The following is a 14596-nucleotide window of genomic DNA, read 5'->3' as shown; positions in this document are numbered from 1 at the left end:
TATTCTGCACGCCAAAGTACAATAATATGTTCACTGTGTACCGTTATAGTTGTTGTTGGTGTAAGCTTGCTTAAAACTTTACGTCTTCTTCCACCTTGGGTGATAACGCTGACAAGGCGTTATAGCTACGGATACAGACGGACGCTGTTTTATTATTCCACAGTAAAGGTTGACTAACTAAAGAACAACAGTACAACCAAATCAATGATGGCCACTGGACAGGGTATGTATCTTTGCTCAATCCATAACACAACAGAGACTGCATATGTAGATTTGTTTAAATAAAACACCAAAATTAGTCTGACAAAGATAAATCGGGATTTTATGATAAGTTATAACCATGATAAAAAAGCCACTGGAATGAAGACACATTCAATACCCGAATATCAGGATATTGATTCGTAGCAAAACACCCTATACAATACCAGTGTAGTTGTCCTAAATAGAGCGTTTTGAATGACATAACCCATTTCATATAATATGAAACACTGTCGTAGTCTACACACTTCGTTTGGTTTGGGTGTTGTTTTTGAGGTGGTGGTGTGGGGCCACAAATACAGCCCAAACGCTGTAGCATTACCTACAAGCTGGCTGTTTAATAACTATAATTAACGTTCCTGATAACCAAATAAGGAATATTATTAATGTTGTTGTTGATCGTGGTGTAGAGCTTTAGAAGTTCTTTATTTGGCAAAACGCAAAAAAATCGGCTTTGCAAAACTTTTTCTAATAAATTTTCCACGCCGGCTCGAGTGTTATAATTCATAACAAAATCTTAAAGTGTGACGATTTCGCTCAAATTTACAGTCTGGGGTGTAATTCATTGACATTCAAACCATACACAGGGTTAATACTAAATTTACACCCATGAGATATAAATGAGATTAGTATTCGTTTATTATTGGAAACATTTACTTTCTGAAAATAACACATCGCAGGTAGTGATGTTATACATGAGACAAAGATTGTAGTAATACCGCACTTCTTTGTTGACTGTGTTTCCTTTGTGATCGTAAATATAACTACAGGTTAGTTTGTTGATACAACTTTATTATTAAAACAATTTGAACCAATATTCATCGTTCTTCAATAACTTGTATATAGCTTTTGATGGCTGCTCGGAAAGTCTTGGTGAGCTCTGATAGATTTCGCCCAACTCCCAAATATGGAATAAACATACCCATACCCCAAAGACAGGGAGGAGAACATTAGCGTATTTGGTCTACCAAACATATGTCATAAACAGACAATGGTAAGGACTTTACCAAAATATCACTGTTTTTATATGTAAATACATCACTCAAATTCATGTGCGTACGTGAAATTTAACTCTATAGAAAGTGTGAATCTAATAATTAGTTAAAGAAACAATATGGTCGCAAAGACTATTGTATTACAAGATAACCTTTCATGTCGCCCCAGTGTACAACACAACACATGTATTATCAAATTTCAAGGAGATAAGAAATAAGGGGTTGTATAAAAGTCAGCTCATGGGGAATTTCGGCGTGGTTTCCTGCTTGTCAGTGGTGCAGGACAGAGGGCCTGGCAAGGGGCATCGTATAGTCTTTCGGATGGGACAAATAACCGAGGTCCGGTGTACACAATTGACGTGCACGTAAAATATCCCCTGGCAGATGGAATTCGATATAAGAGTAAGCCGTAGCGCGTTGTCCGGGCAAAATTCCCCCCATAGAATATTGTATGGTGTATGCAGAAAAGTAGGACGTTAAACCCCATTTCATTTCATTTCATTTTGTATAAAAGTGCACGCTGTCTTATAATCGTAAGATATATAATGTATATATATAGAGAGACTAGACAACCGTCTTAATTGATGTCGCAAGTGTGATTGAGTTACACGATGACTTTTTCGTCTAATCTTAGTGCAGTTGCATATTATAGATTTTTACACTGAAGCACCATTATGCAGAGCTCTCATACCGTTTGTTGTCACTGAAAACCAGTATTTTATATTTGTGTTGTTGTAATGTTGAGGGAGCCACGCTGGCAAAGTGAGTAAGGCTCTGGCTCGCTAGTCTGGAGGTCGCGATTTCGATCCCGGTGTTGGCCAAGAAAGTTAATCGGTAATTTCGGCGTGGTGTCCCCTTGTCAGTGGTGCAGGATGGGGTTCCGGACAAGGACAGCTGCCTAGTCGTTCGGATGGGACGGAAAACCGAGGTCCCGTGTACACATTGGCGTGCACGTAAAAGATCCCTTGACAGTTGGAATTCGATATAAGAGTAAGCCGTAGTGCCGCTGTCTGGGCAAACTTTCCCTCGTAGCACACTGTATGGCGTACGCCCGTCTTCATTAGCCCAGTCAAAGCAGAACAGTAGGAGGTTAAACCCCATTTTATTTGTAATGTTGACCTAATAATCTTACAGATTATGTAACTGTCGAATAACGAAAAACAGGTCGCTCGTTTTTCGATATTGGCGAGTAACAAAAAACTACCTACTCGTGTTTCTGTCAAAAAGACAGATTTCAGGAAAGTATAGAGAATAACTGAGAAACACATTTCATTAAATCAAAAAATCACCCCCCCCCCCCCCCCAAATAAATAAATAAATAAATAAATAAACAAAAAAAACCCCCAACAACCCCAGATAAAATCATGTATAAAGATGCAGTGGATTCACAAAATGTCTCCAAAACACTTTTCATTGAATCGGTTTTCTAATAACTAATAAAAACTGCGCCTCCTACTTGTTTTTCGATATTGGCGAATAACGAAAAACGAGATACTTTTTATCTAAAACGAACTAAATAAATCATAAATGAGGATGCCTGAGCAGTGGATTCACATAAAACTTGCTCTTACTTCTTGTTTGTCGATATGGCGGGGGGGGGGGGAGGAAATGAGGTTTTGTTTTCCCTCCGAACAAGTACCCGTAACTGTGCACTATATAGCTAATAGTTGATTAAAATTGTCTATGTATACCCGTAGGTTTATATAAATGCATTAAAATTGTCTATGTATACTTGGAGTTTTATATAAATTTATTAAAGTTTTCTATATATTAGGTTTATATAAATTTATTAATGTTGCCTGTGTATACTTGTAGGTTTATATAAATCACCAGCTGTTTGTCCACCTACCGAAGATGATTTACAGAAATTATCAGAAGAATTAAATTTAAAATGTACAACAGAAGAAATACAGGCTATAACAGGTAGACTTGGTTATCTTTGTTACAAATATTGTCTCAATAATCTAACGCAGTCATAACATAATCTTAAAGACTTGACGTTCATGTGTATGTTGTCTGCTCATTTATGAAATGAAATGGACTTTAACGTCCTGTGGTGGAAGTTTTGCCTGGACAACGGCGCTACTGTTTATGCTATATATATACTCTTAAAAAAAGTAGGGGATATTGAAATGGAAATACCTATGCAGGTTGCGATATGATAAATAGTCATGGACATTTGACATGCTTTGAAAGTATGTTCACAGATGAAGAACTTATTGCCCCAACAGAACCACTGAGCTGCATTTACGACACGCAATAGCGCCATACACGTGGGAGGGGTTCATTGTCAAATTTGACACTCCAAGGAAGGGTTGATGAAAACTGCCGCGTGCTGGTTTATCTATCCATGTTTGCTTTCCTCATGGTTCTTGCATACGATGTACTGTTTAGCGTATCTTTGCTTTAGTGTGTTACGTTTAATTTGATCGGGAGACGTGTTCGTCGACGTCAACGTCAACCGACAACACTGCAAGAACTGGCCGTGGCACTTCAAGAAGAGTGGGGGGTCACATTGCCTCAAATCGTGATTGGACGGTTGATTAGGAGCATGCCACGACGAATTGCTGAATGTCTGAGGACTGGTGGAGCAATTACTCATTATTAAAACAAAAATCAAAACCGTCCATTTTCACTTTGGACGATGTATCTCTTTGTGAGTGAAATGGGGCCGTCAGATAAGCCGCCCACATGAACTGTTTATGTTCACGTGTAGGCAATTGGCCTGTTATTAACATACACTGGTTACCTCTAATAAAAACAGCAATGCATTTCCGCAGTTTTGTATTGTTTCTGAATATCCCCTACTTTTTTTTAACAGTATATATGAATAATAACGTTTGGTATGTGTTTATTTGAAACGCAATTAATTTGTTTCAATATTGGGAGAATAACAGAATATGAGGTCTAGTCGAGTCAAGGCTAATTTGTTTATTGTTTTAAAACATTAGTGGTGTACAATTACCAAATATATTCTTTCAAGACCAATGTCCATAATTATTTGGGTGATTCTTGACGACATAAGGCGTAAGTAACCATTCATATAATTGATCGCATAAACATTGGCATATAAAAGAGCAAAGAGCAAAACCAGGGCTCGTATAGTCAGACCCCATTGATTCTTTGGAGAGCCATAATGTGAGGATTCCATCAGCAACCTCGCTCTGCGAGTTTAATTGGATTCAGGTAGACTGAAAGACATGTTATTTTGTGTAGTCTATGCTTGTAACATGTATTCCGCTTCCGTATAAAACGTTAAGAAAAATGTTGTATTGTTACTATCAAAAGCACGCTCTTATGATAGTACACCAGATACATTACATATAAAAGATATCACTCTTTCGCTCTCCGACCCCGAAATTTCAAGATAATTGGTTTAAGTGGGGAGTAAGAATGAATAGTGCTTGAAATACAAACTATTTTAAATTTTAGCACAATTCAAAAATACAGCAACTTCCTATCAACGGTTGTCAGAACTTCCAGAACCCTCACTTCCTGTTAAATATCCAAGAGTTCCAGGTTACAGACCAGCAGAAAATGACAACCCATATAATGCATGGTAATATATATTTAATAGTAAATCAACCTTCATTAATATAATTATTTAATTCCTAGAAGCTCAGAAACGGTGAATATATAGATTTATGTCCCCCCCCCCTACCCCAACCGACCCTTTAACTCAGCGCCCACTTAAAAGGATCCTTGACAGTTAGAATTCGAAATAAAAACAGGTCGTAGCTCCGCAGTCCATAGAGCACGGTATGGTTTATGTCCGTATTCATTAGCCCAGTCGGTGCAGAAAAGTAGGACGTTAAACCCCAATTCATTTAAGTTCATATTGATATTTTATCAGGAGTTGGAAATGTGATATCAACGGTGCCTCTACAGGTAAATTGGCAGGTAAAACTGTGGGTATTAAAGACAACATTGCCGTAGCGGGAGTACCTATGATGAATGGTAGTAAAATATTGGAAGGTTATGTTCCAGAATTTGATGCTACAGTCGTCACTAGAGTCTTAGATGCTGGTAAGAATTACTTAAACACACAAATCATATAACAAACGTCTTGGATCTGGTAAACTACCAAACTGATTACAATACAGATCTATATTTCGTTTCTTGTTTTTATACTTTCGATGGCCTACACTACATGATCAAGATCTGACAAGTTGTACTCGAAGGTCGTGTCAGGGGTCGTACGAACGGCTTTTGACCCTTTGACGTCAGACATTGATTAATCAATCAACGTTGGCGGTTCTAGTGGTTTACCAACAGTTCCGTGCATGGCACGCCAAGAATTCGCCGTAACAGACTATTTCATTGGCTTATACATCACTTCAACAAAAACGCCGGTAATATAACAACTCTTCCAGATCCTAGTGTAGTAAAGACAAGTAAAACGAAATTTTGAACTATAAAATAACGAAACGAAATAGGATCTGTGTTTTAATCAGATTGGTAAACTACCGTTTATTGAGAAGTAAAGTGGTCACTGGAAGACCGCGTTTGTTTGATGTATTATCAAAGTCTCTGCACTAAATAAATTGTGATATCTAAGATTATGTTGCATTGACTCTGGTATAATATACATCCGAATAATATATGTGATTCATTTAATGTGATATCTGATTTATTAAATTTGATATCTCATTTATTAAATTTGATAGCTGATACATTAGCAAATATGATACCTTGCATTTAATATGATATCGTATACGCTGCACTTATCATATCTGATACCTTGTATTTAATTTGTTATCGGATATCTTGTAATTAATATGATATTTGATACCGTGTATTTCATATGATAGCTGATACCCTGTATTTAATATGATATCAGATACCCTGTACTTGATATGCTATCGGATACTTTAATTGTATTTAATATGATATCGGATATCTTGTATTTATTATAATATCTTGTATTTATTATGATATCTTGTATTCATTTTGATATTTGATACCTTGTATTTAATATGATATCTGATATCTTGTATTTATTATGATATCTTGTATTTAACATATCTGATACCTTGTATTTAATATTGTATCTGATACATTGTATTTAATATTGTATCTGATAATAATATCTGGTAATTATTAATTAATGTGAGATCTGATACCGTGTATTTCATATGATAGCTGAAACCCTGTATTTAATTTGATATCGGATATCTTGTATTTAATATGATACCTTGTATTTAATATGATCGCTGATACCTCGCATTCATTACACTGTGTTTTCTAGGAGGAAGAATTCTGGGCAAAACAGCATGTGAGGACCTGTGCTTCAGTGGATGTAGCAGTACTTGTTCTAGCGGACCAGTGAGGAATCCGGTTGATGAGACCAGAACTGTTGGTGGATCTAGTTCAGGCAGCGCAGCCCTGGTCAATTTTGTTTTATGTATTTATTATGACCGTCGATCTGTCCTTAACATTTCATGCTAGCACAATGGAAGATACAATATTTCATAAAGCATTTCTAAATTGACAGTTATTGTCAATAAAAGTTTGATTTAGGATGCAGACCACAATTAAATTTCACCACTTCGGTACGATTTGCTAGTAGTTCGCACCTTTATAGCTATTCTCTCTCTCTCTGCCTATTCCCACCTTTTGCTTGGTCATTGTTGTTGATTTTGTTATCTAGAATGAAAACAGGGTTTTCAATTACAATTTCTGCCAGGATTTGGGAAATATTCATGATTTAGAGGCGGAAGGATAACAGAGTTAAAAGATTGCAACGGTGATATGTACGATGGATAGTTACATGCTAAACTAAGCTAGTTTAGGTTTGTGTATCACAAAATGTCATTGGTAGTGACAGCGTTAAGTTCATCGAAACTTTTGGGGAAAAGTTTGAGACAGGCCCAGAGACCAGAATTAACATTGAAGTCAATAATGGGGAAATTAATGGTGGCCTGCCTCCATAATGGTCTCCAGATTTATTCCCCTTTGTTAGGAAATCTTGTTAGCTGGGGTTATGTCCCGAACTTTATATTCGTTGTTTATGCTATTGAACGGAAGAATCTTATTGATGTTGATCAAAAACTTCGACCCGCCATTCAAATTTCCCGGTAATGTGACACAGAAGAGTGGCGATAGCCTAACATCACGGTTTTCTTAACTATGTCCACATTCCGCCCATTCTTAATGCCGTTGCTTGTAAGCGAACTGTTAAAATAAAATATAACATGAGTTAGTCCCGAAATGATTTGGGTTGCGTCAATGTTATTTGCAAAATATGTTCCCGGGATAGGATTATTTTAAAACAATATAAATATTGTCACCATGAAATATTCACATTTTTTACACTGTAATGGTCAGGTTGCTGGTAAGGTGGTAGATATGGCTATTGGAGGTGATCAGGCTGGTTCCATCAGAATACCAGCATCATGGTCAGGTATAGTAGGAATAAAACCAACCTGGGGTCTTGTACCATATACTGGTGCCATGCCTATAGAACTTACAGTTGATCATCTCGGACCAATGGCAGCTAATGTTCACGATTGTGCTCTTCTCTTAGAGGTGGGTTTTATTTACTGAGATTATTAAGTGCACTAACGGTATTTACAATTCAATAAAAAAACCCCGCAACCAGTGGATTTTGTCTGATGCAAAAATAGATGGCATTTTAATACACAATCCGATTTAAATACAGGGGCCTGTTTCACAAAGTTTTAACTAAGATAAAATCCAAATTTTAGTAATTTGATTGGATAATATTAGGTTGATTTTAGTGCTTAGCCAATCAAAATTGAATTATGTACTAAAATTTAGATTTTATCTTTAGTTAAGATTTCGAGAAACAGGGCCCTGATCTATATTTCGGTTCGTGTTTTATACTTTCGATGGCCTACACTACATAAAGATCTGGCCGGATGTACTGGACGGTCGCAGGGCTTTAGTCCTATGACATCAGACATTGATTAACCAATCAGCGTGGTTTACCCATAGTCCCGTGCATCACACGCCAAGAGCTCGCCGTAACAGACCGTTTCATTGGCTAATTCCTCACTTAACCAGAACGCCTGTAATATAACAACTCTTCCAGATCCTAGTGCAGTAAAGACAAATAAACGAAATTCTGAACTGTAAAAAACGAAACGAAATAGGATCTGTGTTTTAATTAGATTGGTTATTACATCGATGACACAATGAGAACAATTTTATAGTTTAGTTTATAAGTAAACATATAAATATACAAATGCACTTAAATTACATCTAGGCATTGGAAATCAGCTCTAGCCTCATATAAAACAACCCAACATTACTCCAATTACTATTACGGCCTAGGTGTATCTGTAACTATATATATTAATATATTGACAGGTTCTCGCTGGTTACGATAAAGGTCGAGATCCAAGGCAACCACGTGATTTAAAAGTTGAACCATATACCAATTTAGTAAGTTCATGATGGAGGAAGACTACCTCATATCCTTTACGACTTTTCCTCCCGACATTTTCTCTATAGAAAGAAACTTCCCTGCCATATATTTAAACCTATAAAGAAACTAATTACGTTTATACTACATTAAGCTGAAATAATAAAGTACGCTGGAAATTTTTAGACTGGAGTTTGCAATCATTAGAACATTAACCCCATCCATTCATTCGTTCATTTATTCATTGTGTAGTTAGATAAAGGTATCAATGGGAAAAAGATTGGACTGCTACAAGAAGGTTTCTCCAATTGTGCAGAACAAGACGTCGCTCAATTGGTAGAGCAGGCTGCCCTGACATTAACAAAGGCTGGAGCTAAAGTTGAAAAGGTTTCGGTACCGATGCATTTGGATTGTAAGTTCTTTTGATCTCAATACGTCACTCATGTAAATGCACAACATGTGTAATCATTAAACTGCCTCATGCACGAAATCTACATTTAGACATATTCTGGAAGTGAAATATATATGGAGCAAAGCAATCCGCATCATATTTCTACTAGAGCGGGATTATCAATGGATATTATATTCTAAGTTATCTGGCATGTATCCACATATTTTTAATCAGAGAGAAAAGAGAGAGAGAGAAATGGGGTTTAACGGCCACTCGACAAAAACTAAGTTATTTCGGGACTAACATATTGTTCAATTTTATTTCAATAATTCGCTTGCGCGTAGGGTCTTTAGCAGTGGGGGGGAAACCGGAGGACCCGGAGAAAACCCACGAGGTTGAACAGGCGACCCTACTCCCTGTCACGTACAACTGGAGAATCGAAACCCCGCCAGTTGACTCAATGACAGACCTTATGATACAGAGCGCACGCGATAACCACTCGGCCATCCAACCCCCTATTTTTAATCAACAGAACGTAAGAGTTGTGGCCATTGATAATGTTGAAGGATATATCAAATATTCCACCAACATCTCATAAATTAGGTAAATTAGTAATTCCTATATAAATACTGTATTTGATTTGTTTCAGCATTCGCCATTTCGACAGGAGTAGCCATACAGGGATCATACAATAACATGATCGTTGGAAATGGTTAGTGAAATAAAATGATATGAAATTGTGTTTAACGTCCTACTGTTCTGTTCCGAACTGGGTTAATGAAGACGGGCATATACAGTGTGCTATGAGGGAAATTGTTTCCGGACAGCGGCACTACGGCCTACGATTATATCGAATTCCAGCTGACAAGGGATCTTTTATGTGCACGCCAATATGTACAGGGGACCTCGGTTTTTCGTCTCATCCGAACGACTAGACAGCTGTCCTTGCTAGGCCTTCCGTCCTGCATCACTGACAAGGGGGAACCACGTCGGAAAATCTGGACGAACTTTCTCGGCCAATGCAGGGATCGAACACCCGACCTCCAGGCTAGCGAGCCAGCGTCTTACCCACTTAGCCACCGTGATCCCCTGGGAAATGGTTAGTAATCTGTAAACATTAAGCTGTATTCAAAACGTCTTCTATTGTCCCAGGCATTGGTGTTTTGGGAATAAAATCTCTTCACCGAATACTCAGGGCCCTGTTTCTCGAAATCTTAACTAAATATAAAATCCAAATTTTAGTAGATACTTCAATTTTGATTGGCTAAGCACTAAAATCTACCTAATATTATCCAATCAAATTACTACTAAAATTTGGATTTTATCTTAGTTAAAATTTCGTGAAACAGGCCCCAGATCATTCGGATACTAACTTAGAGTATCTATGACCACCATGTGCAAATCATTTCCGCTTACTCTTCTACGACTTCCAACTGGCAAGATTCTTGTAACAAAGCCTACTCTACCCAAACAACTACAGATCGGTTTGAAGGCTCTCGAATATTTTTTTCGAGGTTTTAATTGCGAAAAGTGCAATGAGACAGTCAGACTGCAACGTTTTTTTTTATCGAATATTAAAATAACTTTCAAATTAGTGACTGAGCAAAAATGACCTGTGACATGATTTCACCGGTTGCATTCGTGATTTTCAAAATCATAACATATAAGGAATTGTTAAATAGCAGGAAACGGCTACGAATAGAAGGGTTATTACGCAACGTCGCCTCAGGGAGCATTTTTCCGGGGACGGTGAACTTGGCTGTATGATAATACTAAAGTTGTTAAAATGATGTGTTTGACTGGGGAATATATGAACAGGAATTGTTTAATTGCAGGAAACGGCTACCAATGGAAAGGTTATTACGCAACGTCGCTACAGGAAGCATTTTTCCGCGGACGGACGACTCGACCGTATGATAATTCTAAAGTTGTTAAAATGCTGTGTTTGGTTGGAGAATATATGAACAGAAATTATGGTAATAAATTTTATGCGAAAGGCCAGAACCTGACAACGGTATTAACCCAAGCCTATGATAAAGTTCTACAGGAATATGATGTCTTAATTCTACCAACTTTACCATACAAGGCAACAAAACTTCTACAAGCTGATTGCTCAACTTATGGTAAGTGCTTAGTGGGATCAGACTATACGCAATAGTCATCCAACCCCCCGGCGGGGATAAAAGCCTCACTGTTGGCTTGTTAGTATTATTATGATGATGATGATGATGATGTTTCTATTTCAGAATGCATTGAGACATCACAATCGATGCTTATTAATACAGCGGCAGCTGACCACACCGGTCATCCCGCACTCACTATAAACGCGGGAAATATTGGAGGACTTCCGGTTGGTATGATGATCTGGGGACGTCATTTTGATGAAACAACAGTATTACAAGTCGCACGAGCGTTTGAGAAAATTCGAGATGGCGAATAAGAAGGACGTTGAAGATTTAGTTTTATATTTTCCGTTTTTCAGAATATTGAAAGATATAACTATTTTAGGGGTATAATAAAGTATAATTAGGATAAAGTTACTATAAGCACGGGTTTCCACAAGGGGTATCTATTACATCATATTCCAGTAGGCCTACAAGTATATTACGCAAACACAATTGGAAATCAAAGAAATTTTTTAAAACCATAGTTTAATATGAAAAAGTCAACATCACCTGTATTGATTCATAAATCAGAATATACCAAGCTCGTTTTTTTATTTACAATGATCGACTGTCATATTACCGATGAAACAGGTGTAACACCTATTGTTAAAGTAGTGACTTCAGAGGTTTTGATGAAGATAAAATTACGTATAACTCTATTGACTGTTTATAGTTTATTTAGTCTATGTTATGTTTATAGTTTATTTAGTGTATGTTATGCTTAGTCTATCAAGGTAGACATAGAATAGGGTAATTGCTGTGTGTGGGGATTCTGTTTGAATTTGATATAGATTTAGGCCAATTATATAAAGGTCCCTTGGAAAATATAATTATTCACTCAGTGCCGTAATGGCCCCGGGTAGTCATTCTACCCCACCCTTTGAGCTGAATTCCTACAAAGACCACTACTGTTTCAGAAGTAGGCCTGGATTCTAGGCCCATCAAACTCAGACTGCAGATTATATATTTTGAGAGAAATGGGGTTTAACGTAAACTCGAAACAAACTATGCTATATCGGGACTAACATATGGTTCAATTTTATTTGAATAATTCGCTTGCGTAGGGGGTCTTAGGCAGTGGGTGGAAACCGGAGGACCGGGAGAAAACCAACAAAGTTTGATAGGCGACCTTACTCACGTACAAGCGGGGTATCGAAACCTCGCCTTACAGGCTATAACTGTTATAGTTTCTGTGTATTTAGCATATTGACAAGGATTTTAAAATAATACAGTGTTCAATAGTTTTATCTACATACACGTGCACAACGAAATGTGAAGTCAGATGCTATGTCCACGTTTGACAAAGGAACAGGCAACGTCACACTCGTCTCTTTAGTGCCGTGTCACACGAAGATGACATCGTAGTGTTACAGTCTTAGATTTGACGCCGATGACCAGAATAGATGTGACAGCATAGTGTCACGCATATGTGGAGTCTTGGCAAAATATAGACTTTGGAAGGCCATGTGATTCGGTATCACAGTGTCATATGAAATGAAATGAAATAGGGTTTAACGTCTTAATGTTCTGCTCCGAATTGGACACAGTGTCACATACACTGTCTAAGGACAAAAATAAAAAGGAATGTTTAACTTGACATGAATGTAAGGAACATGTAAGAAGTATTTCAAAAAGAAAAAAAAATCCGATTGATTAGACTACAAGATGTACATTTTTGCCATCAATTCTCTTTTTTGTATATTATGTGTAATATGTTATGTAGGACATTGAAAATCATTAAATATGACAAATACTACTTTCTGCGTCTGTGTTTTCATTTTTTAACATAAGAGGAAAGAAATAAACATAAGAAAAGACCTGGATGGAAGATCAGGTCAATAGATCCAATGTCGTGGTACCACAGTCCGTAAATACTCTATCAAATGTTTGAAAAAATCTCGTGGAACATTTATTGTGCAAAACACCATTGCATAATATCTTGTAGAATCATTACATTATTTAAATATTTAAACATAATCTAGAATCCTTACACTATTAATCCAGAATCCTTACTGAAGAACGTAACCTAGGTCAAGAAATGTTCTAGAATCCTTCTCCTATTGAAATATCAGGAGATTATTTAGAATCCTTACGATATTAAAATATAAGAAGATAATCTAGAATCCTTACACTATTAGAAACTGGAATCTTTATCGGGACAGTTATATAGTTCAGTTTCATTTCCATAATTTGCCTGCTCCTAGAGCTTTCTAAATTATTAGAACATAATCTAAAATCCTTACAATATTAGAACAACCAGTCATATTTCTGCGGCATCATATCCAAGGTCTGTATATTTTAAGAAACATATTTGACTAAAACATTCGAACATTATTAAAAAGATTTCGGTTTAGATTAGATAAAGATTTAACGATAGGGTATTGCATAATTGTATGTTAAGAGATGCAACAAAATCTAATTTCTGTGTGCAATATGCTTGAGAGCAGAAATGTATGTTTTTGTATCTTATGAAATATTTTTGGGGTTTCGATTAAGAAATTGATAGTTTGTTGGCGCATTTATCTACACAGCAAACCGACTATTTGTTAGGGGAGGAGACCCGGTGGGTGTCGATGGTGATTAGTGGGGCAAATCTGGACCCGAATGTAAATTCAATTTCAGCAGCTACATCACCCTTACCAACAAACAAAAGTTTCCACCCACATGGCACCCCGCCACTTGACTGAGATAGTACATATTGTCGTTTGGCGTAACCGTGATCTTATCAATACTAAAATCTCTTGAACTTTCCGTGCCGTATGAGGAAGCCTGAATAGAGCAGGTATCCAGTCCACAGATACCTTGTGTAAACCACCCCAACCTTGAAGAAAGATAAAAGTGAAACCCTGTATTCATTAAAACGATTGATTAATGTGCCACGCTCCCTTCCTTAACCAATAGATAGACTCTGATAAAACTTATCAATTAAGTTGAACATCTAACGAAACATGTTTAATTTACCTATGACCCAGCTTCCTTTGACCCTGCATCCTCGGTATCCCTAGTGGTTTGTTCCGTTCTACAACACGATTTCACCGTTAAAAATGATGGCGGCAATTTCTTCATATTATTGTTGTATACAAATGAATTCGGATCGTTATAAAAGCTTAAGACTATAATTTCTCAGGCCCATTTTTATTGACCCTTATAGATGCATTATTTTAGAGCTAAATCTGCCTATTGCAGGTCTTTCTTTTGGCCTTAAATTACAAATCATTACTAAGACATTTATTAACATTATAAGACCATAACCTACTTTCGGATGCTCGAGATTTTTAATGGATTTAAACTAGATCGTCGTTTAATGATTTAATTAAAAAATGGATATTCGAGACTTTGTTTACAATCGTAACAACGGTAGCAATGGCAATCGAGACTCCACTATTCTCCAAACATGTAT

General features: G+C 36.9%; 1 protein-coding gene across 1 annotated transcript; it reads left to right on the top strand.

Moving 5' to 3' along the window:
• On the top strand, nt 1-12952 carry LOC130010360 (amidase-like). Its single transcript, XM_050558307.2, has 11 exons — nt 1-223; nt 3069-3176; nt 4686-4812; nt 5107-5279; nt 6502-6641; nt 7581-7781; nt 8586-8660; nt 8893-9052; nt 9681-9743; nt 10867-11154; nt 11278-12952. Exons 1-11 carry the CDS (start codon nt 205-207, stop codon nt 11469-11471), a joined length of 1548 nt encoding a protein of 515 aa, XP_050414264.2. The 5' UTR covers nt 1-204; the 3' UTR covers nt 11472-12952.
• The last annotated feature ends 1644 nt before the right edge of the window (nt 12953-14596 follow it).

Source organism: Patella vulgata, chromosome 7 (assembly GCF_932274485.2).
Source record: "Patella vulgata chromosome 7, xgPatVulg1.2, whole genome shotgun sequence".
Lineage (NCBI taxonomy): Eukaryota > Metazoa > Mollusca > Gastropoda > Patellidae > Patella > Patella vulgata.
Note: the sequence above shows the minus strand (reverse complement) of the source record. Positions and strands in the feature narration are given on the sequence as shown.